This window comes from Hipposideros armiger, unplaced genomic scaffold (genome assembly GCF_001890085.2).
Source record: "Hipposideros armiger isolate ML-2016 unplaced genomic scaffold, ASM189008v1 scaffold_47, whole genome shotgun sequence".
NCBI lineage: Eukaryota > Metazoa > Chordata > Mammalia > Chiroptera > Hipposideridae > Hipposideros > Hipposideros armiger.
Window position 1 is genome coordinate 3874937 of NW_017731397.1, and position 25645 is coordinate 3900581.

The 25645-nt window shown below is 40.6% G+C and overlaps 1 protein-coding gene across 1 annotated transcript in view; it reads left to right on the forward strand.

Moving 5' to 3' along the window:
• Positions 1–1397: 1397 nt before the first annotated feature.
• The window catches only part of WIPF3 (WAS/WASL interacting protein family member 3), an 80356-nt gene continuing 56108 nt past the window's right edge, over positions 1398–25645 (forward strand). Inside the window, exons 1-2 of the mRNA XM_019639876.1 lie at positions 1398–1447; positions 20302–20447. Coding sequence (XP_019495421.1) covers positions 1398–1447; positions 20302–20447 — 196 coding nt within the window. The remainder of the gene's footprint in view (positions 1448–20301; positions 20448–25645) is intronic.

Genomic DNA, 25645 nt, shown 5'->3' on the forward strand with positions numbered 1-25645 from the left:
GGGTTAAAANCTGCAGGGGGCTTTACCAAATGCCTTTATATGCATCACTGCATGTGACTTCCAATTCTTGAAGGGAGCTGATGTTGTTGTGCCTTTTTACAGATAGGAAAATAAAAGGTCACAGAGGTTAAATGCCTCACATGGAGGAGGCAGGGTTAAGAAGCTGGGTACACAGACTTCAGGTTCACACATGCACCCCAGATTCAGCCACCTGAATCAGGGCAGAGCCATTAGGGTGACAGAGAATTGAAGACTAGCTTCCCTCTGTGTTCCCTTTTTGTTCCTTTCCAGGAGTCTTCTGTTGTTTTCATCTGATTGTGAGTGTGAGATAGTGTCACAGACTGAAGTTCGCCAGCAGCAGAAGGGATGGAGGCTGTGTGTGTCTCGGAACATACAGTTTTAGGAACAGGAGGAAGCCAGCTGGTCCAACCTGGCTCTTTTTAGGGGATTTATTGTTCAAAAACCATACAGTACAGGTTGTGATTTTTCAGTCACTCAAACACAGACACAAAGACTAAATAATATGACCTTAAAAAGATCTGAGAAACCAAAATGTAATTCACTCTAGAGGAGAACGTATAGAATTTTCACCAGAGAGGAACAGTTAAGTTTCCTACATTCTAGACTTTATAAATATATGTTCATTAATGCTTCAATTAAAAAAACCAAAAAACTACAAAAGTAACTGAGCCAAAAGGAAGGAAAATTTGTTTTCTAGCCAACATTGTAAATGTCCATTAAATTTGGTGCAGAAATATTTGAAACTTTAGGGTACAGTACTATGATACCAAGGGAGAAATCTTGAGAGATTTGTCCTAATGCGCAGTCTTCTAACGATTTTATACTTTTGCCTGGAATTCAGAACCTAAAAAGGTAGACATGTGTTTGTTTTACTAGCCAGTCTCACATTGCAGAGTTGAATGTTTGTCTTATTCTTGGAATTACAAAGTTTTGGTTTGAAGGATCTGGATGAAGTGGGGCAACTGATGAGTCTCCCTGGGTGAATCTGCTCAGCTGAGCACCATCCGGCATGATTATGCATCATCAAGTTATCTTTAGGCAAGTTTTGCCTTGTCACAGTAGTGCTCCTGCCATCTGGCTGCTGGAATATTTAGAAAGGAACCGTAATGTTTGACTGACTTTGCTGATAGCATGACAAAACAAACTGCGAAAGGGAACTCTTAAATATGAGTTAGGGTTGGTGAGAAAATGATTAATTCCTTCTTCTTTAACCACTGCACAAAACCGAAGAGATGTACGGTTCCCAGCTGATGCTGAGCAGGTGCCGCACGTGTGTTTTCTCCTTGGCTTCGGCCAATAATGCACTTGAACCTCCCCCTTTTGCAATTCTAGTTGGGTCTTTCCTTAGACTTGTTCAAGCGGGAACCTGACCCGTCATGCAGCCAGGGAAGCGTATCGTGCACTGCAGTGTTGATGTGCCAAAGAGGTAAAGTGAAGCAGGGCAAACGTGGCAGAAACGCCAGGCGGGCATCATGTGGGCCAGGCGCTGTGGAGGAAGATTTTCAAGTGCATCTTGAAGGAATATGCATCCAATGTGGGCGATGTGTTCCAGCAAGACACTGAATCTGAGATGGTGGCATCCAGAAAAGAATGCCAGGCCTGCCTGTGGACTGTAAGTTAGTCAGTTCCTGGGAAGAGGCAGCAGGAGTTAGTACCAGCCTCAGTTCTTGAGCGTCTGAGAACTTATGTCCACCTGAGGGCACGGGTGTGTCAGCGCAAGGCGCCCAAGCCGCCACCCACTGCGCCCTATGCTAAAGGCTCACACGTACCGAATACTTAGCGTGCTGGACGAGGCTAAGAGCTCTACACGTATAAAATCATCACAACAGTCCCGTAAGGGAGCTGATTCCTTTTTACTCCCATTATCAATTAGGACACAGAGGCCAAGAGCTAAGCTGCTCTCAGAAGGATGATATCACACCCTACTCTGGTCGGCTATCAGTCCATTCGTAACCCCAAGGTACCCTTTACCTGCCTGACTCAACCTTACTGAACCTGAGCTCCTGGAGGGCAGGTACTGGATCCACTTCCTCTCTGTTCCCAGCACCTGCACCACGCCTGGGTGGGTACCATGATGGGTACTGAATGAATGAGTGAGTGAATACCTTTATGATCCAAGATTGAAAGCTAGTTATTTTTGGATTATCCTTTAGACTTTTACTGTCTCATTCCCGCCTGCTGATATGGATCTCCAGGCATGATTATATGAATGAGAAGTGTAAGAGATAATACACCTCCATTAAAGCTGAAGGGTGCTAAGCTCAGCCTATAACATCAGAAGGCCTCTACTTCTTTTAGAAATTAAATATTATTATTTCTTCAGTTGTATAACTTACGTAATTCAGAATACCTGGGTTTGACTCTTACCTTCATCACTTACTTATTGTATGTTTTTGGATAAATTACTTAGCCTCTCTGTGACTCAGTTTTCCCATCTATAGAATGGGCACCATGGTGATACTTATCCCATGTTTAGGGTAAATATTAATAAGATAGGTTCAGTGCTTAGGACAGTGCCTCGTTAATAGCAATGTTCAATAAATTAGATTATTATTATTACTATTATCTGATAATTTAAAACATTGTTTGCCTTAAATGTTCACTGTTTCATAAAGCATTTGAGGCATTTATAAAAATAGGTAGAAAACAACATAAAATGAACAGATAATGAAGCTGGAGTAGAGAGAGCGCACGGGTTAGAAAGTGAGGTCAAATCAGAGCTATTTTAAACAAGAATATATCATAAGAGGCAGGAAGTTTCTAGAGATAAGTTTATTCTTAAGGTCTAATGTCATTTCTGGAGATGGAGTTAAAAATTTGTCAGAGCTTCCCAGTAGCTAAAACAAAGAGGAAAATACAAATAGTTGTTACCCGATCCACAGTGACCATGAGATAAAAACAGATCAGTTACCCAGCTTTTCCTGGTCCTGAAACCTGGGATAACTTTCTCCTGGTGGGTCTTCAAAGCAGTCCCTGTGGCCGCAGAGGTCTGTCTTTAACATGGTCCCTGCCGGGAAGACATTTGCCATAGAAAGCAAGAATAAGTGTTTCCTAGAGCATTACTGGCTGTGGTTCCGGAGACATGATCCCAGAGCACAGCCCAGGGAGAGCTCATCTGTGAAGGGCCAGGAGACAGGGATGTGCTATTTAGCCGAGTTTACCGGGTGCCTGGGAAAGCAGAAAGATTCCTTTTCCAAAGATTATAATCCTTGTGAGAGTCAGGGGAACAATTCCGTTTTTAAGAATATTTGCTCTGGCTGAAGCCATTTAAATGAACCAGATCAGTATACCTCATCCAGAAAAAATCCAAAGAGTGTCATCACACGCATATACTCATTAACAGAGAAGTATACCTTTGTGAATTTTCTTATTACTAATGGTCCCAATAATCTCCCTTGAGCTGTAGATTTTATCACAATGTTTGGGAAAAGAAAACTCCAGTGCTGTCTACTATCTCTTAAGCCACTTATTGCTTTCAGTGCTCCTCAGTAGTAAGAATAAATAATATTTTATATTTAAACTTTTCTTGTTAGTAATTGAAATAATGGTCATGAGATATACATATATGTAAAAATTGTGTGTGTGTGTGTGTGTGTGTTTATGTATGACTCGTATCAGTTAGGATTGCATTTGGCTACCAAAACAACACAAAAACAAACAAAACAATGCATACATCAGAATCTGGCTCAAGCAAATATGAGTTTATTCATCTCACGGAACTAGACTCCCAAGACAGGCTGTCCAGGGCCAATGCGGAGCTCACGCACTGCTATCAGAGACTCGGCCTCTTCTCCTCTCCCTACCTCGCTCTCCTCAGTAGGACCTTATCCTAAATCTAGTTGCCTCCTGGTCCCAAGATGGCTGCTGCATCGCTGGGCTTACATCTGTAGTACAGGCAGGAAGACAAGAGACATTTAAATAGCTAAAGAGTGAGGGTCCTTCTATGAGAGAGGTTTGCTGTTTCATTCAGCAAGTGATGCCCTCCCCAGGAACTTCTGCCTACATCTCACTGGCCAGAATGGTGTCACACGGTTACTCTAAATGTAAGAGAGTCCGAGAAATCAAATATGTTTATCTGGGCAGATTGCAACTGCCACCCCTCCCCCACCCCACACCCTCAATGAGGGGCTCTGCTATGAGGAAGAAGAGGGAATGGTTATTGAGTAGGCAACCAGCAGTATCAGCCACCTGCCTTACTTCCGTTATTAGCCATGTCCGTGACTTCATTAGAAATGAAAAAAGGTGACTCAGTAATTTCAAATGTTATACTTTTCTAGCTCTTCATGCAATTAGCATTAGAGAAGGAAACACACCCAACTGCCTTATGGAAAGATTCCTAAACCGCTGTCACCAGCACTTCTTTCTAAATTCCCATTTGCCAAAAGCACCTCATATGCCTCAAATTAAACTCACTTTTCCCTGCCCGTTCACCACCACCTCCTCCCCACCCCGCAATACACACACACATGCACTTTCTCCTGCTTTCCTTATTTAACACTAGAATGTCTTGGCTAGGAGCCTTGGGGTTCTCCTGGGTTCCCCCTCCTCCCCCATCCCAGACTTCCCGACTAATATCCTCCCTGGCTCTATCCCACGGCCTATTCTAATTCAAAGAAATATCTGTCCTTGATTCTGTAGATCTCCAACTTGGTCTATTTGCTGCTGCTTCTCCCTGTAATTCATTTTCTACACATGCCTCCCCCCTCCCCCCACCCGCCGCCGGTGCTCTTGTTAAAACATGAATGTCTAACATCTTTCCTGTCTTTAAAAGCCTACAAAATAAAGCTCAGACTCCTTGACAACCTGGCTCTGTGGGTGGCATGCTCACCGAGACTGGCTGCCACACGTGCACACATGGCATAGCTCTGCTCCCATCATCCCCACTCCCTTCAGCCAGGGGAGGCCTGGCTCCGAGATTTCTTATGCTTTTCATGTGTCCATAGCCCATGGAAGCAATTAATTACCCTTTTATTCACGTTTCCGAAGCACTTTATATTCCTATGAATATTTCTTTTGCCCTGGATTCTGTTTGGCCTGATACTAATCATACTTCACCAGTTTTTTTTTTAATAACAGCCTTACTGAGATATCATTCACATACCATGAAATTCACTGTTTAAAAGTATGCAATTTAGTGGTTTTAGAATAGTCACAGAGTCACACCTCCATCACCAGTATCTACTTCTGGAACATTTTCATCACCCCAAAAAGAAGCCCATTAGCAATCACTCCTCCACCCCCATCTCCTCAGCCCTGAACACCAGTAATCGACTGTTTATTTCTACAGCGTTATCGATCCCAGACATTTCATATAAATGGAATCATACAGTTTGTGGCCTTTTGTGACTGGCTTCTTTTGCCTAACAGAATTTATTTTTCCTCTGATTTGCTGGAGAGCAGCATGATTGAACAAAAATGTTTCATCCCACATTTTTGGGGGGTTTATCTATGCTCTCTATAGCATGTGTCACTACTTCATTCCTTTTCATTGCCGAATAATATTTCTTTGCATGGCTAATGCTGCGTTTGTTTATCCACTCATAAGTTGATAGACATTTGGGTAGTTTTCTACATGTTGGCTCTGATGAACAATGTATACACATTTATGTATGAGTTTTTGTGGGGGCATATGTTTCCATTTCTCTTGGAGGGGAATTGTTGAGTCTTATGATAACTCAGTTTAACAGGAAAAAGTTTCGAGGAATATCCAAACTTTTCCAAAGTGGCCGCACCGTTTACATCCCCACCAGCAGTGTATGAGGGTTCTGCACCAGTTTTTACTGTCGGCCTCGGGTATTGTTTTCATTCTTTCCCTTTCAAAGTTTTAAACATCACTTTGTTGTAGCTGTGTTTCTTATAAAGAAGACAGAGCTGACTGTTAAAAGCAGTTTGGATATCTGTCTTTTAGTAAAGGAATTTAATCATCTGTTTGCAGTTATTGTGATTCTTGATAGGTTGGGGCTTACTTGGTCCTTTTCTATACCACAGGCTTCGTAGTTACTGCTTCTTTTTCTTTCCTCCTTTTTGATCTTTTCCGGAAAAGGGGCCGACACATAATAGCTTTCGATACCTAAGTGTAATAAGCTATCATTTGCGGATAGGAGCCATGTGTCTATAGATTTATTTATTCCTCAAATATTCATTGATTACTGTAATTTGTGTTTATCGTTTCACCCAGTGGCTAGCTTAGTGCCTACCATAGACAAGAAGCTCAGGAAACATTTGCTCCATGGTATTCACTAGGCGGAGTCTGATGTGCTTGTCGGAGGCTGAATGGAGTGGTGGAAAGTGTGCAGCCTTGAGGGTCAACTCACTTAGGTTGGATGTAGGTTGTCATGTTCCAGTTCTTTGATCTTGGGCTGATTACTTTCCATCTTTGAGCCTTTGTTTCTTCATCTGTAAAAGGGGATAATAACATCTGTTGTGCAGAGTTGTTTGGTGCGGGGAGGTGAAAGATAATTATGTAAATAACAATCAGAATTCTCAGTATAGGAGATCCAATTAGTACATGTCAACTGTTTTTTTTTTTAGTAAACTGCTCAACAGACCACTCTCCCAAACCATGTGTGTCAGTGTTAAAACATCAATTATGTCTACCCGGAAAATCAACTTATAGTAAAAAATGACATGCCCTTTGCTATGTGTCTGACACAAATTATTACTGCCCTAATAGAGCAGGGGATTTTTTTTTCCTTCATATGGCACAACCAAGAAAAAGGAACAAGGGTGTACATTGTACTTCCTTTTAGTTACAGGAATAGATTTTAAGTCTCCAGGATCCCTTGAAGCTATTGTTTATTCTAACAGTTTTTTAAAATGTGGGATGAAACATTTTTGTTCAATCATGCTGCTCTCCAGCAAATCAGAGGAAAAATAAAGTAGCTTCAGAAATAGGTAAGATAATTGCGTAAAACAAAAAAAGCAGGCAAACATTTTTCCCAAATTTAAAATGAATTTTCCCCACATTTTAACAGCTTTGGCATCCCTTTTTTTTTTTTCCCCCTGTGGTTAACCCACACGTGTATGTCCTAAGATTTTAGGAACTGACCTGCAGACTTCTAGAAGGAAGCTAAGGGTGACCTGGGTTTACACCTGATAGTGTGTCTTTTTGCATTCATGGATGCTCGGTGAATTTCAAGTGATGGTGTTTAGCCTGTTGTCATTATGACATTATCCATGTAAGTTACATTTGCGTAAGAATGATGGGCCAGGATACCTGGTCCATAACATCCAGGGATGCAGTAGTTTGGGGCTGGAGAAAGAAAGCCACCAGTTGTTGTTTCAGACCTGTGCACCCCGTCAGGGTGCTCACCTGTGTTCTCGCGTTTAATGAATGACAAAGATCAGTTACAGCTGGCACCAGCTCACAAATGACTCATGTCGAGTGGACAATCGTGTCTTAAAGCTGTTCCTCATTGTGTGCTCACCATGCATGAACAGAAGAATTAACTAAGGGGTGATGGATTGGTTCGAGGAGAGTTTGTACTACTCGTGGTTGTTTCCTGAGCACACTTGGTCAGTCACCTCTTGACCCTTGTGGGTCTCTGTAGGGGTGATATCAGCTGTCCTGGAAGTCTGTGCACAGGGCCAGCCCAGCAAAGCCCACAGTCAGCCCTCAGCACCATTCTTTGTGGGTCCAGCAGCTGCTCACTTGGACCAAATGGTCAAGACTAATTTATGTTTTTCTTTTTCTTTCTAATTAAATTTATTGGGGTGACATTGGTTAGTAAAATTATATAGTTTCAAGTGTACAATTCTATAATACATCTATCTATTGCATTGTGGGCTCACCACCTAGAGTCAGTTCTCCTTCCATCACCATGTATTTGACCCCCTTTTCCCTCTTCTACCATCCTCACTCCTAAGACAAATTTATGTTTTTCTTTATTCGCTTGTATTTCACCTTTTAGATGTAGAGAGGTCTCCTAATTCAGATAGGCAAACCATTTTTGAAAATACTGCTTCACAATAGTCCCAAGTAAGGAAGGCAATCCAGAACTTTAATTTTTTTAATTAGTTTTTTCGAATAAGTAGTAATAATGTACATGATACATACTTGAAAGAAATGTAAAAAGGATACACAGTGTAAAGTAAGTCTTTCTCACACTCCATTCTCAGGCCACATGTTGTTATACATTCTTCCAGAGATACTTCATACATATATACACATAAGTATGTATGTATATACCTACATATATATGTGTATATATGATATATTTACAGGTATACAAATATAACACAAATAAAAAGGCATAATCATTCAATATATACATATTTTGCTGCCTGCTTTTCTCGCTTAAAACAGAGATCATTCCGTATTGGTACATATAGGGCTGCCATATTCACTTTAACAGCTACCTGGTATGCCATTAAAAGGTATGAACCATAATTTTAATAACCAGTTCCCAGTCAATTGGTATGTAGGTTACTTCCAGCCTTTTGCTATTAAAAATAATGCTTCAATGAACATCACAGTACACATTATTTTTCACACATGTAAGTGTATCGGCAACATAAATTCCTTGAATTAAAAAGATTATTTAAAACTTTTGATACATTGGCTTATTGCCCTTTACAAAAAGTAGTCCTAATTTATATGTCCACCAATGATTATGAGAGTCCGATCTCTGCACTCTCTCCACCACACATTTATCAAACTTGATCTTGGCCAATCTAAGTAAAAAATGGTATCTTAGTGTGGTTCTGACTTGCATTGTCTCATTATGAATAAGGTTGAGCATCTTCAAATGTATTTAAATGCCATTGTATTTCTTCATCTGTGAACTGTTTGGCCCATTGTTCATTTTCCTACTGGGTTATTGATCGTTATTATGGGTTTGGAGGAACACCTTATATAGAAAATCAAGGAAAACAGCCATTTTACTGTAATTTTTAAATGTAATTTTCCCCCAGTTTGTAGTATGACTTTTTTGTTTTAGTGTCGTTTTCCTCCAATTTATAGTATGACTTTTGACTTTGCTTGTTGTGGTCTGATGTTTGCATATATGTACTTATTTTTGCAGAAACCTTTTATTTTATAGCTTTTATAAAAGCTTTCCTAACTAAGAATTTTAAATTTTTTCCTATATTTTGTTGAGTATGATCCTAACTTCCTTTTTAAAAAATTTTTAAAATTTTTATCTCTTCGGGATGTATTTTAATGTAGGCATGCAATCCTTACATGGTTATCTTTTCCTCAGATTGCTACATGATTTTCTCAATAACTTTAATTAAAAACTCATCTTTTCCCCACTGATATACAGTATCTTTCTTTTTTTTTTAATCAGAGCCAGATGTTCAAAAAATTAGGTCTATTTATGGACTCTCGGTTCCAGTTTCCTCACTATTTCTCGGTATACCAGTACCGAATTTTTTAATGAATGTGGCTTTCTAATTTATTTGTTATCCAGTGATGTTGATTTTTCATATGAACTTTAGAATCACCTTGCCTAGTTCTAAAGAACAAACAAGTTGGTATTTTCATTGTGATCACCTTAAACATTTATAAATATAGAGAAAATTAGCATTTGTATGACATTCAGTCTTCCTACCCAGGAATAGAATATACAGAGGGTGCCAAAAAAATGTATACACATTTTAAGAGAATGAAAAACTGTATTAAGATTGTAATGCTCAATATATACCAATAACAAAAGATGAATCCAAGTCATGTGTATGTATTTTTTTGGTACCCCTGGTAGTTTTCAATGTCTTCACTGTATCCCAGTAATGTTTTAAAGTTTTTTCATGCCTATCTTTTCATATTCTGTTAAATTTATGCTTAGTGGCTTTTTTTAAAGTTGCTATTGTAAACACAATTGTTTCTTTATAATATTTTTGAACAGTTATTGTTTATATGCTGGAATAGTTTGGGATTTTGTTTCTTGGTTTTTAAAAGCCACTTTTTCACATTCTCTTATTATTTGAAATAACTTGTCTATTGATTCTCTTAGGTTTCCATGTATATTGCCATATCACCCTGAAAATATGATAATTGAAACTTCTCCTTTTCAATTATTATATATTTTATTTTTTTCTCTTATCTAATTGAATAACTACTACCTCTAGGACAATCATAAATAGTAGGGGCAATAGTGGACATTTTTGTCTTGTACCTGACTTTAATTGGAATTTATCTAGTCTTCCCCATTTAACATGATGTGTTTTGAGTTATGTTATAAATATTATGGAGAGGATCTTACGATTTTCTTCCTTTGTGCTTGTAATATGGTGAATTCAATCAGTAGATTTTCTAGCATTGAAACATCCTTGCATTTAAACCCTGCTTGGCTGATATGTATTATTTTTAGTGTGTTGCTGAATTCTGTTTACTTATACATATTATTTTTTTCCTCAATATTTATAAGAGAGATTGGTGGACAGTTTCCTGGGTTTTTTTTTTTTACTCTTTCTCTGGCTCGGGTCTGACTCCTACATGGTAATTAACTGCTCCTTGGAGGTTAGGTAGAATTCAAGCTGGAATCTGTCTGGCTTTCATGCTTCTTTGTGTATCTTTGGGAACCTTCTATTTCTTCTGTTTAGATTTCTCCCTGGTTTTGGCCAGTTTAATAATTCATATTTTCCTTGAAGGTTGTCCATTTCAATCCAGGTTTTCAGAGTTCTCTGTAAAAAATTTGAGCAAAATCTTTCAATGTCTTCTATGTCTGTTATTACTTTCTCATTCTCATGCCTCTATTTTGTATATTATGCTTTCTCTCTCTCTTGTCCTCATTTTTTGATTAGGTTAGACAATTATTTTTATATATATTTTTTGTTTTCTCTGGATATCAAAGAATAAATTCTTGGATTTATTAGGCTTATCAACTATCATTTTTTTAAATTTCCAAATATGTTTTTTAATTCATCAGTAAATATTGGTTCTTTTCTTCTGCTTTCTTTCATTTTATGATATTGTTATTCTTGCTTCTTGAGAGTTTCCAATTTTTTTTAGAAATGTAATTTCTTACAACTATGACTTTTGCTCTGAATCATGCATTAGCTGTATTCCACAGATTTTGATATGTGATATTTTCATTATCTTTATTTTCTAGGTATTCTTTAATTTGGGTTTTTATGTCCTCTTTTTTCAGAGTTACAGAAATCTAGTTTTTTCTCCAAAATTAGTTTATATTTCTGAGTTTCTCTTTCCTTATTATTTTGAAATGGTTTTCAAGGAAAGGTGGGACCAGAGATATTTCCACTCCACCATCTGAAAAGCAAACCTTGAAATCAAATATTTTGAAGAGTGTTTTCTAATTTAAAAGGCTAAAAAGCCTCCTGTCTGCTGCCCATTAGTACGAGCTGCCATTTCTAGGAAGCCACCATATCTTTAATTAAGAAAATTGCATTTGATAGAATTTTGGTTTTGGAGAAGATCATCTACTATTTTTAATTTCTTGAATACTTACCTCAAAGCAGTACTCACTTGGTCCTCACATTTGTGCACATTGGAAAAGAAGGAACACGCTTTACCTTTTTATAGATGGGCATTCAATCCAGAACTGGAAACCAGTTCTCCCAGCTATCAAACTGCAGTCATTCCTCCTTGAGTCCATCATTTCTAACATGCCAGGTAAAGCTTTTCTAGTGTACACTGTACACTTTCAGAACCAAACATCCAGAATATAATTTATTCCCACACTGATAATAAAGTGTACAGTTGGGCAGGAATTTCTCCTGCACGTCTCCGCTTCTTAGTTTAGCTTGTAATATTTTTCTTTAATAATCGTTAAGATGATTCTTTCATTGTAGATTCACATAGAACTTACATCATGCTCTGCTGCCGAGGTGTCTCCACCTCTGGCTTGACTAGTTGTCATAAATGGCATGTTTATTTTCTATTTCTTCCCCTTCACAATACCAAGGCAATGCTATTTGGCGTTACCTTGGACCTTGGCAATGCCAAGATACCTGAAACAGAGTCCCTATCTTTGAGCCTTTGAGGAGCCCATGGTTCAGTGTAGGGAGATACACAGACATGTGAAAAGAAACTTGCCCGAGTGCCTAGTGCCATAATAAATTGTGAACAAAGCACATCAGGAGCCATGAGCTGTGCCACGGGGAGAGGGAGGTCTGTGCAGAGAACATGGCACCTGAGCACGTTGTAAAGAATTAGTAGGGATTTTCCAGGTGGTGAAGCCCATCACATGCAGCCTGAAGGGCATGGACAAAGACACAGAGATATAAGGAAAAGGTATGTAAGGAAGTATCACAAGTGTGGTGTGGCTAAAGCACGCGGTGCAAAGAACAGAGTGGAGGATGTGATGTAGAACTTGACTCCACAGTAACCAGCCTTGAGAGGAGTATGTTAAATTGGAGAGTGATGCCCTGTCATCTGAGTGGGGAGACCTCCAGTCAGTTTATCAGACTTGGCTGTCAGTGAGCGGTGCTTGCTGCCATAGGAGGGAGTCTGCCTGGCGACAGAGGTGACCGTGGCTCCTGACAGCAGGTTGTTGGAAGTTCTAGCAGAAGCCCAGACTGGATGAGGGACTGAAGGTGCCAGAATTGCTAGGTCATTCTCTGACCCAAGCTGTAGCCGTAGGAATAAGGTAAAAATACTCAAACTAATCTCAAGTCTCAGTCGTAAACCTTGAAAAGAAAGATTTGTCGTAAAGCCTTATACCCTGTGCCGCCTCCAGTCCGCATGTTAGTTCCTCGATGATTCTCAGAACAGCATTTTCAGGCCTGCTTACAATCCTGAGTGAAAAGGTACCACCTTAGCCTTCGAGAGTAAAAAACTCCCTCCTTATAAAACCTAACATGATAAAATAAATAAGATGTGGTTATTATGATTATTAAAAATGACTCATTTTTTATAATATTGATTGTGGGTTTCCACTGAATAATCAACCCCTTTTGTATCCTTTAAAACATGCCTCGACATTCCAAAATTAGAGATGCCACTTTTCAGAGGCATAACTGTTCCATAAAATGAGCCTTACTTATGTGTGATTAATATCATATATTTTTAATAAGGCTAGTTCTTATTTTAGCTATTTCAAAGGCAGCGAAAGTTTTTCTTTTTTTTAAAAGACAGGAAATAAATATTTTCTCCTTTTACCCTTGGGAACCACACATTCAATTTTTCTGGCATTTAGCTGCAATGTAAATACCTGATAAATATTATCAATACCTCCATTTTTCCCTTCACCAAATACTGTTCGAATAGCATAATGAATTGGATGAATGATCTGGGAACAAATTTGCATTTCAATAAGAACCTTATAAAAGGAAACCAATTTATGAGCTCATTGCAGGTGTGAGCTCATATTAGATTGGGTTTCATATTAGATCGTGGTTCAAGTATGTCTTCATTTTAGAACTCACATCGACAACCCTTTAAGCATTTCAGCAGATAATCAACTTTAATATCCGGTGAGGGCTGAGCAGATTCAGCTTTGGGAGCTATTGGTGTTTCTCCCGTGTCAAAAAGTCTTCATATCCCCTGTGTGAGCGATGGATGGACGCTCAGCTTGGTTACTCTTCCACTTTTGTGTGTCAGTTCCAGTTCTCAGTTCAGGATGACATTTTCGTGGACCCAGCCTGCTGAAATTAAATGAGCCAACCGAAAAAGCGCCTTCTCAGTCAAGGACACAAGTTCCCCCTCTGTGGGGCAGACTATCATCATCCCAGTAGTCTAGAACAGGTCTTTTTAAACGTTAGCCCCCCCACACACAAAATCGCTTGTTGGGAAGACCAATGCAGTAGGTCCGGGGTGGAGACTGAGCCTTTCTCACACGCTTCCACCTTCTAGAGCTTCTCAAAGGTATTGTCCCCAGGTAAGTAGTGCTGACCTCACCTGGGAGCTGGTTAGAAATGCAAAACCTCAGGCCTTGTCCTAGACCTACTGAATCACAGTCTACATTTTAGCAAGACCCCAGGTGATGCATCCTGCATTAAAGGCCACTGTTCCCCAAAGCACAAAGATTTAGGTATCACGAGGGAAACCTGAAATGAATTTAGATGGTACATAAACATTTTAATAATTATCATGTTTATGTTTATTATTACCATCTATTTATGGCAAGTAATATTGGTTTTGTGTTTACAGTAATCATTTAAAGCTTTTGCAGAATAAACTTATTTCACTAAAAGTTAAGTTCAAGGTATATGTGGATGTGACAAAAGCTCTAAAAGTAAGATGTAAGCAAATGACTTAAGAGCGTGGACTCGGGAGCTAGACGCCCTGGGTCTGAATGCTAGCTCCTCACTAATTCGCTGTATGACTTTGGGCAACTTTCTGAACCTCTTTGTGCCTCAGTTTCCTCATCTGAAGAAAGGAGGTAATAATAGTATCTATCTGACTGGGGTGTTTGGAGGCTTAAATGGATTAATATATGAAAAGTGCTAAGAACAATGCCTGACACATTTTGTAAGGGCTATGTCAGAGCTAACTTGTTTTACTATTATCGAGAACACACATGTCAAGGATTTTTTTTTATCCTGTGTTTTTTATTTCCCCCTACCCTGTCCCCTGCTTTTCTGCTTACTCAGGCCAACATGTCCCACCTCCCCAAAAAGGCTAAATATTTCCAGGACTTTTATAGCGTTGAGGAGAGAGAGTGGCAACTTCCATCTAGCCTGTAAGAGGACAGCCTTAACTGGGAGAGAGTGCATGGGGCGTGAGATATTACAGGTGGGGAGTCCCAGAAGAGGGACATGCCCAAAGAATTAGCTCCTTAAATGATGAAGAAGTGACCACAGGAAGTGATCACTCATAAACCATTTCACCATCACTTGTAGAGAAGGGTTTTTGTTTTTTTAAATCCTTTATTATTTTACTTATAGCTTTGGTAACTTTACCACATGTTTTTTGAGAACCTTTTTATTTGTGCCATAGATTATGGTTTCCTGACTGCAGGGCACCTTTGATAAATAAATGACTGATCTGTAGTATGGCAGGACCCTGCTGAGGTCATGATGTGAGAAGTGGGTTGCCTCCTGGGGTTCATTTGCCTTTATTAGCTCCGAGGTGAGACATCTCTGGTTTTTTTCCCTGATTTCATAGCCACAGGAAAGAGATTCAGTGGGATAGTGTCATAAGAGGAAAAGTTATGAGTGCGTGGAGAACCTTATTTTCAGATTCCTATTGAAATATATTTTTAGAACCAGCAAAATATGTTTTCATCAAACAGTGACAGTAATGCTTTGTGCTTATATTTTTAAATAGGCCCATTTTCTATTTCTAACCAGCAATAATCTGACAAACTGCTCTTGGTAAAATGAGTATGAGAAGAGCAACTGGTATGTAAAATTGTTTACCATGAATTATTTCTCTCTGAAATAACTCACAAAGCTCAGTTGGAATATATGCATATCTAACTTTTTATATTAACAAGATAGGCAAGCCCAGTCCACATCAATCACTGAATGGGTACAGACAGGCTGATCAGGTGGGAAAGGAAGGAGAGCAAAGGGGGGGAGGGAAAATTGATCACCTACACCAAGTAGCCATCAGTACCCCCACCCCCACCCCCACCAGTTCCCGGGGGAAGAGGTTGCACTATGGCAGTCTGTGGGTCCTACGTGACCTGCAGACATGTTCTTTTGGCCCACTGCATTTTTTTAATGCTTTTAAAATTAGTGACCTACATTTAAAAACTGTATTTCGCACAAAAATCGGGATTTGGGGCCTTTGAGGGGAAAGGGGGCGGTTCTGGCCAATACTAGCCTTGCCTTCCCACTTACATCAGTCAGCCAGAGCTGAGGGGGGGGGCCGCCCATTCCAGACCCAGACCATCACTCCTGTTAGTTAGCCAAGGCCCCTCCACACCTTGTCCATCCACTGTTTACTCACCTGAGTCGATGGTTGCAAATCAGCTCCCTGCCTGGAAGGGATGCTGGGAAAAGGAGTTCCTGGCATCTGGTTGGGGGAGGCAGAACTCATAATGTGAGAAATTCCCCGGGCATAAGAAAAGTGTTCCAAAGATGGTGGATGGCCATGACAAGACAGATGTCCGTCCATACCCAAGGAGGGAGACACCTGCAGAACAGTTTAGCGTCATTCAAGCCCCTCTGTGATCCAGCCTTTTCCTCTTGTCTCCCACACAGGCAGAGCCTCCCAGACTGCTTGCATCATTGCTCCACTTCAGATCTCTGCTTATATGCTACTTCCTCCAACTAGAACAGATGCCTACAGCCACCTTTTTACCTGTTGAAAACATGCAATAGCTTTACTGTTTATTTATGGTTCCCCCGCCTCCATGTGTTTGAATTGATCATGAGTTTCCCTAGCACTCCACACCTCTGCTGGGGCATTTATCCTGCTCCAGCTTTTCTTATAGTTATTTGTGGCGATAGAGAAAGTGGCGGTGTGGTGATGATAAATATGGCTTCCAATTAAGATCTGCTGTGAGCCAGGACCTGTATTCTCTTCTTCATATGCAGTCTTTGTTTTACTCCTGATAACAAACTAAAAATTAAGCATTATAGCTCTTTTACAAATAAAGACAACAATACCCACTGAGGTTAAATGACTTGACCATGGCCATGCAGCTAGAGAAAAGCAGACACAGAAGTAGAATTCAGGTCTGTCTGACTCTAAGGCCAGCACTGTCCCCTATATTCGGGGTCTCACGTGGAAGTGGTGGTAATTCTATTCCCCTTGCCACCCTCTCATGGAGCCTGAATATCTAACCTGCATCTCGACGCTACTTTTCAGAGTTATTTCATGAGTTGGGAGAAAAGATTAAAAAGCCTTTGAGAACCTGGCTTTTTTTTTTTTTACCCTCAGCATTTAAAAATACATTACAGAGCAAAATAACATTTTAAATGTGTTGGAAGAGCACAAAGCATCAAAGAGCTTATGGGTACAGCCTGTGACTTCCTGGAGCTGTGCATTCTTGACTGTCAGATTTGTCAAATACTTCTCTCGGTAATTGCTTAATTATTATATCTGTCAGGAAAAAGTCTTCACAGCCATCAAGTACTGCATATAAAAATATCCTTTAATCTTAGAGTTTGAGAAATCATTCCTGTGATTTCAGCAAGGCAGAAGCCCAGTGGTACCTAATGATCCTCAGATCTATAAGGATAAAACCCTTCTAGGTCTCTACCAAAAAAATCTGAAAACATTTATCTGTAAAGATATATGTACCCCTATGTTCATTGCAGCATTTATTCACGGTGGCCAAGACATGGAAACAACCCAAGAGTCCTTCAACAGATCATTAGATAAAGAAGATGTGGTACATATATACAATGGAATATGACTCGGCAATAAGACGAAATACTGCCATTGTGGCAACATAGATGGGTCTTAAGATTATCATGCTAAGTGAAATAAGTCACACAAAAATTTGAGAACCATATGATTTTACTCATATATGGGATATAAAACTGAAAGCAACAAATGAACAAGACAAACAAACAAAACACATAGACACCAGACAACAGTTTAGCGGTTACCAGAGCGTAAGGGGAGAGGGGGTGGTAGATGAGAGTAAAGAGGGTCAAAAATATGGTGATGGAAGGAGAATTGACTTTGGGTGGTGGACACGCAAGGCAACATGTAGATGATGTATTACAGAATTGTCACTTGAAACCTATATAATTTTACTAACCAATGTCACCCCACTAAATTTTTAAAAATCTAGGTGGGGATAAAGGATGCCTAGGTTTGAAGTAACAAGTAGAATTATACTTAAGCTGTATGAGGTCCCTTTCACTTGAGGGTCTCAGAAATATTTTAAATCTTTGCAAAACGGAAGCAGAGAAGCAATACGGCCTGAATGATACCAAGTTAGTAAAACAAAGAAATGAGGTTTTGGATCAGAAAGGCCAGGGCTTTAACTCAGTTCAGGAACTCGTTCTGAAATTTCGTGGAAACTCTGTAACCTCTCTGAGACAAATTTTGGTTATCTGTCATATGGAAGTGTCAGCGTCTAACACAGAGTTGTTGAGAGGATTAAATAAAACAGTGGATTATAAGTGCCTAATGCAGTGCTGAGCACATGCAGGGGCTTCAAAAAGTTCGACAGGCAGTCCTGATTATTCACAGACTCCATAGCTGGCTCATCACCTTCTCACTGAACTTTACTCGTACTTCTTACAAGGTCAATACTCACAGGCACTTTCATGGTCATTCAAAGACATGTACAAAGTGGGGAGACACTTGAGTGGCCCGATGCACATGTTTTCAGCTGAGATCCAACAGGGGCACAGTGTGCCTCCTTGTCTCAGCTCTCATATTGTAAACAAGAGTCCTTTACACATTCTTTTTCATGCCGTGGTTTTCAAATTTGTGTGTTTTTTGATGGTGATTTCACTGTTTTCAACGGCCCTCCACGTGTCATGCTGAAGTTCTGTCTAGTGTTCTTGAGTGCACAAAGGCTGTGCTTGCTGTGCCCTTATGGAGAAAATGTGTGTGTTAGATACGCTCCATTCAGGCGTGAGTGATAGTGCAGTTGGCATGAGTTCAATGTTAATGTGTCAACAATATATAGTAACTAAGGTGTCTTTAAGCAGAAACACACACAAAGCAAGATTATGGATTAATGAGGTGACAAAAATCTTGTGACCAGATGGTCACAGGAACCTGTATTTCTCCTACAAGAAATGAATGGTTCAGTATTTGCTAACTCAGTGTTCATGGAAACTTTATAAAACATAACTATCACGAATAATGAGAATCAGCTGTATTCGATTTAGTTACTGTAGTAGGTAGGTTAAAAATGAGTGCTATAACATCTTAACTCCAAACTTTCCATGGCTTAGCATAGTAGAGGTTTATTTTTCATGTATGTAAAGCCTAATCAGGTGTTTGGCAGATGGCCTTAAAAAAGTGAGCCAGGAACCCAGACTCCTGACGTCTTTTGGTTCTCCCCACGCATGGGAAATTTTTCTTTTAGCCAATGGATGGAGGAAGAGAGAGAAGTTGTGGGTAGAAGGTCTTTATGGGCCAGTCTACAGGTAGAGCACATCACTTCTGCCTTCATTCTATTGGCCAGAGCTCACACATTTGGTCACAGCTACCTGCAAAGGAGTCTGGGAGATACAATCTAGCTGTGTGCTGAAAGGTTATGTGAATAGCTCTGCAGCAGTTCTCCTTAAAGCAACTTCCTCTGGTCATTTTTCCTTAGATCAATGGCAAAACCTTTAAGTAAGCAACACCTGAGTTTTTTAAAGTTACCTTTCTAATCCCTTTCCAGTTCTAGGAGATAAGAATATTAACATAGAATAATATAAATGTCATAGGATTTAAAAGTTGAAGAAACTGGCATGGGCCTTGTTCTGACCTTCCAGTGACTAACGAGACAAAAGCAACACAAATTCACCCCTGCCTAAGTGTGATGTTTATTCCTGTTTCTGCTTAAGTTGTTTTTAGATTCTCATATAGATTTTCCTCCTTCTTGTAAATGGTGGGGTTGTTCTAAATACAGGTTTTAAGCCTTTGCAATGTGTCTTGATATGGATCCTAAGACACACAGACACATACAAACACATGCACGTGGTCACACACCTGCTCCCCAGAGAAATACATTTATTTGGAGACCAGACAACCTAAAATATTAACTGTTTGAAACATAACTGTATTTGAAGACTCATGCCAACAAACCCTTTGTGTAGCAAATACCAGATCTGAAGTCTTTGCAGAAGAGAAGTGTCATGTCCCCACCCAGCTGATTGTATGGAAACAACAGAGGAGCAGCAAGAAAAGTAAGAGGTCAGTAGGGCAGGAAGCAGGAAACTGACTAATGCCCTTTGTAAGCCTCGTTCAAGGTCACGAGTCACGTGGAGCCTGCAACATTCAGAAAAGGTTAACCTTCATTCCATTTGCTCTGCGAAGGAAAATGGTGGTACATACAGAATATTTTCAAATTGCATCAGAAATAATACAACTCCAAGTTATTATAATGCTAATGAGGTAGAAATCAGTTATTTGGAAAAATCATTATGGAATGAGGTGTTATTATTTATGTGTTTTTATACCCTGTTAATACTGAGACACAAATAGCTATATTTTATCGGTTTCATCACTTAGTTCTCTACAGAATCTGGCTACTGTTTCAGTCTCCAGCACTTAACACAATGCCTGCCTTACAGTGGACACTCAGTGTTTATTGGAAGGAAGGAAGGAAGGAAGGAAGGAAGGAAGGAAGGAAGGAAGGAAGGAAGTTAGGAAGGAAGTTATGAAGGAAGGAAGGAAGTTAGGAAGGAAGGAAGGAAGGAAGGAAGGAAGGAAGGAAGGAAACTATAATACCCATATGTCTGCATGACATGTATTTCCTGTTCATGAATAAAGACATCCAAGTTTAAACCTATCCCTTTTCTCCTTTTCAGCGCAGAAGCCATTCTCTTCGGATATTCACAGGCAAGAGACACCAACGCTGTGACATATGCCAGTGCCACCGCCACCACCACCTCCTCCTCTGCCTCCACCTCCCCCGCCTCTGGGGGCTCCCCCTCCCCCACCATCAGCACCCCCGGTAAGACCTGTTTTTCTGTCTGATTCACTGTCCAGCATAAGCTGCTTTGAATACACTTGACCAGAAAGTGTTCAATGTTCAAAACCAGCCTCCACCCCGCCAGCCAGCCCCCTTGACGGGGCATCAGGCAGCTGGCTCCGGCAGCTCCAGTGTCTGATTCCACATGAGCCTGACCAGGTATTTGTCTTCCCATTCCTCTACCTTGGGGTTGTCTGTCTACAAATGTCTACGTAATTTCTCCTCTACTTCCTGCTGCTCAATACAGGCTTCCCAAGTCTCCCACCTTACTGGAAACCTCTGATAAGAGCCCATGCTGACGTGCACAGCCAATGCGACACGCTGCAGAGCCAAGTTCCAGTGTGTAATCGGATGGTGATAATGATAGCCTGGGCTTAAGCTGCCTGCTTCTCGGCCCAAGTCAGGGAAGTGTCATGTGCAATGCCATCAGGAAATATAAAGCTCTAAATGAAATGTCCCTATCTGCGCGAGACTGAATTCAGTCTATTTCAATGTGTGTTGCCGATACTCTCTCTTGGTTTAATGGTTTGGTTTCAGTTTAGTAGAGGCACAGAGGGTGGATATTTTTGTTTTAGAGCAGGAATTCTCAACCTGGGCACCACTGACATCTGAAGCCAGGGAGGGCTTTTCTGTGCATTGTAGGATGTTAGCAACATCTCTGGCCGATGCCCACTAGATGCCAGTAGCACCCTCCTCCGCAACTGTGACAATCAAAATCTCCCCAGGCATTGCTAAATGTCCCCTGGGAGGCAAAATCATCCCCCTTTGTTTTAGAAGGATGTTGGTGCTTAATGCTTACAGTGAACCTTTCATCTGTGGAAAACCTGGAGTATTCTTACACCCCCATTCTCTACTCCATGAACCACTTCAAAGAGCAAGGCTTAGCATGAAACCCGCAGTCCCTGTTTTCAATGGAAGATAAAAGATACGGATGCCATGGCGACATGACACGCAGAGGCAGGGCTGCCTAGGGATGATAAGAGCCAAGTCTGCTAAGCCCAGGTATTGAGCCTCACCTGCCATCCTCCCTAGGGGCGCACTCCTCAGATGCATGGATGATGTGATCATGGGGAGAAGTGGTTATGAAGGGAGGGCCTAAGACCCGGCTGCTTAGCCACAGGCCATGGTGAAAGTGAGAGCGTATCTGGCATGTTACCTGCTATGACGTTTGCTTTGCATGCCAACCATCTCTGAAGTGCCAAGGACATACACTTGCTTGGAGAGAAAGCACATAAGGTGTAGTACACCTGAAAGCTCTCTAATAGTATATAGGAAGAGCAGGGGTAGGTATTGAAGTTCCACTGCTGAATTTGACCCCACAGGGTATAAAGGAGACGAACAGTTTCTAAGTGAAGAAACATACATGAAACAGTCATATGGATCTTACACAGACTTGCTAGCACCAAAGAAGCACAACTCATAATACCCTCCAATTAATACCACAATACACCCATAAACTTAGCCAGAATAACTTATCAAAACCCATAGTCTTGGGGATTGGGGGAAATCAGCCCTTTTTAAAATTTTTCTGGTGACACCCAAATACTGGCGACTCAGTGTTGAATGAGTCTTTCTAGAGTGTTCTCCGGCAGAAAACAATAAGCCTGAATGTATCATACTTTTTTCTCTTGTAATCACGTAGTTTTATTTTTGAGACTGACTTAAGACTTTAACCCTAGAGGAAACCGGAAGAATTTATCCAAGGATGTGCACAGCAATGCAATTTATTCTAGTGAAAAGTTAGATCTTAAATGGTTTATGAGAACTAAATGAAATGCATGATATCATGCTGTTAATTAAAAATTGCATTATGCCATAGTGTTAATTAAAAATACATTTATAACTGTGCTGATTTTGGAAAGTGGATATGGGTTGATGGATTAAAAATAATGAAATCAGCTATATAATATATGTAATAAATAGCATAGATCAGAAGAACATTTTGAATGCTGATAATAAAATTTTTAATTTCATTAGGGAATTCTTTCTTGAAAGATGCTTAAATTCATGACAAACAAAAATAATTCGACATTTGATTAATTATTTTTTGTTTTTTACAAGATTTTTAATTAAAATACAGCTAGCATACAATATTATTATTGTTAATATTAGTTTCAGCTGTACATCATAATTATTCAACAGTACCCACCTAACACTATACAGTGTTATTACATTATTGATTTTATTCCCTATACTAAAGAAGTGATCACAATAATAAGCCCCGCAACCATCTGACACTGTACCACACTATCGAAATATTATTGATCTTTTCCCCACTTTTAAAATTTTTCAATTAGAGTTGACATTCAATATTATTTGATGTTAGTTTCAAGTGTATATCATAGTGGTTAGACATCTATATAATTTAGGAAGTGATCCCCCTGACTAGTACCACCTGGCACTATACGTAGTTATTACCATATTATTGATTGTATTCCCTATACTTTACATCCCCCTGACCGCTGTGTAACAACCAATTTGTACTTCTTAATCTCTTGCACTTTTCACCTACCCCTAACCCCCTCCCATCTTAAAAATGCCCCTCTAAGATTCCTTGTAATACTGGTTTGGTGGTGATGAACTCCTTTAGCTTTTTCTTGTCCAGGAAGCTCTTTATTTCTCCTTCAAGTTTAAATGATAACTTTGCTGGGTAGAGTAATTTTGGTTGTACGTCCTTTCTTTTCACCACTTTGAATATTGATTGGGTTGTCGGAAAAGTCATGATGCATTTTTGCAATGAAAAACAGAAAAAATATGTCATGATGTTTCCGCCAACCCAATATTTCCTGCCAAGCCCTTCTGGCCTGCAAAGTCTCTGTTGAGAAATCAGCTGACAGTCTCATGGGGGCTCCCTTGAGGTAACTAACTGCTTTTCTCTTGCTACTTTTAAGATTCTCTCTCTGTTTTTAACCTTTGGCATTTTAGTTATGATGTAATTTGGTGTTGGCCTCTTCAGGTTCATTTTGTTTGGGACTCTCTGTGCCTCCAGGGCCTGTATATCTATTTCCTTTGCCAGATTAGGGAAGTTTTCTGTTATTATTTCTTCAAATAGGTTTTCAATTCCTTGCTCTCACTCTTCTCCTTCTGGTACCCCTATAATGCGAATGTTGGTATGCTTGATATTGTCCCGAAGGCCCCTTAAACTCTCAATCTTTTGGATTCTTTTTGCTGTTCTGGTTGGGTGTTTTCTGCTACCTTATCTTCTACATCGCTGGTTGGATCCTCTGCTTCATCTAATCTACTGTTGATTCGCTGTAATACATTCTTCATTTCTGTTATTGTACCCTTTATTTCTAACTGGTTCTTTATCATGTTTTCTATCTCCATTTCTATGTTTCCTATTTCTTTGTCGATGTTCTTTCTGAGATCATTGAGCATCCTTATAACCAGTGTTTGGAACTCTGCATCTGGCAGATTGCTTGTCTCCATTCTGTATAGTTCTTTTCCTGGAACCTTGTTTTGTTCTTTTATTTGGGACGTTTCCTTGTCTCCCCATTTTGGCTGCCTCCCTGTAGTTTTTTCTATGTATTAGCTAGGGCTGCTATGTCTTCCAGTCTTAGTAGAGTGACCTTATGGAGTAGGTGTGCTGTGGGGTTCAGTGGCACAGTCTTTCTGATCACCTGAGCCATGCCCTCCAGGTGTGTCCCTTGTGTGGGTTGTCTGTGCACTCCTCTTATAGTTGAACCTTGGTTGATATTTGCACAACAATGGGAGGGACTGACCCTCGGGCTCACTGGTTATGAGGACTGGCCTCGACTACAGTGGAGGAATTGTTGTGCACAGGCTGACCCTACAGAGCCGGATCTGCCTCAGCAAGACTCTGGTGCCTGCTCCATCCGCCCCTTGGGTGTGTCATCCTTGGAGGCGGCTGGGTGATGGTCCAGCTCGTTTCGAAGCTCGGCACTGGGCATGCCAGCCCTAGGACCACCTTGGAGGGGATCCGCTGTAGGTCGAGTTCAGCCACAACCTGTGCCCAACCCAGGGCCATCCAGCAGGAGCCACAAAGAAATCTGCAGATGGCTGCCACCTGTGCTATGACTGGAAGTGCCTTGAGAGGCCAAGCCATGAACCAAGGCTGGCTGCGTTAGTGCCAGGCTTAGGGCTGCTCAGCCAGAGGTATAGGACATGCTCAAGCCAGAAACTACTTGTCTGAGTCCTGTGAACTTTTGAGAGACCCTAGGAAAGTCTGCAGCATGAGATAAGGCAGGCAGTTTGTACGAAAAAGCACTGGAAGAGGCTTGGGTGTGCCTGAAGTTGGGCAGGGCGTGGTCTCAGAATCACCAGGGCGTGGCGAATGAATGGTGTCAGCCAGCTTGATGGAGACTCAGATTGGCCTATACCTGCGTCTGCATGCCAGGAAGGGGAGGGCTCAACAAAGGAACAATGGCCTCCGCCAGCTTCTCTGTCCAGGAAAAAGCTGTCTCTCCAGCCCCCATCCCAAGCTAGACAACTCAATTCCCCACCATATGTTCCTGCCTCCTCTCCAGCTGCTGCCCCAGTGCTGGAGCTCAGTGCGAGTGATTCCGTTGGTGGGTAAGTCCACATGGTCCCTTTAAGAGGAGCACCTGGGAGTGCAGCCACCCTCCGTCTCACTCAGTCACAATCTCCACTGGTTTTCACAACCAGAAATTATGGGGACTTCTCTCCCCAGCACTGGAACCCTGTGCTGGGGTGGGGCTGGGACCTCTCATTCCTCTTGGGGGGAGTGGGGGTGGTATGGGAGGGACCTCCACAGCCGAAATATCCCTCCCAATCTTTAATGGTCAATCGGGGTGTAGGACCAGCTCGCTCTGCATCTCTGCCCCTCCTACCAGTCTTGAGGTGGCTTCTTCTGCAAGTCTTAGTTATAGGGCTTCAGTCCAACAAGATTTTAGGCGATTCTCAATGATGGCTATTTTGTAGTTTAGTTGTAATTTTGATGTGGTCACGAGAGAAAGTAAGCACAGTGTTTACCTACTGCACCAGATTGACCAGACTCCAAAATACATCTGTCTTTTTTGCATTCCCTCTTTCATTCCTAATGTTTTTTTACCATCTATCTCATGGAGGATCAGATCAATTTAGAATAAAAATAACCATGTAAAATTTAATATTTTCAAAAACATTTTTCTACAATCTGGGAAAATATAATGCATATTAAAAGTGAAGAATTAATGTCCTTAGTGTATAAAGAGCTCTTA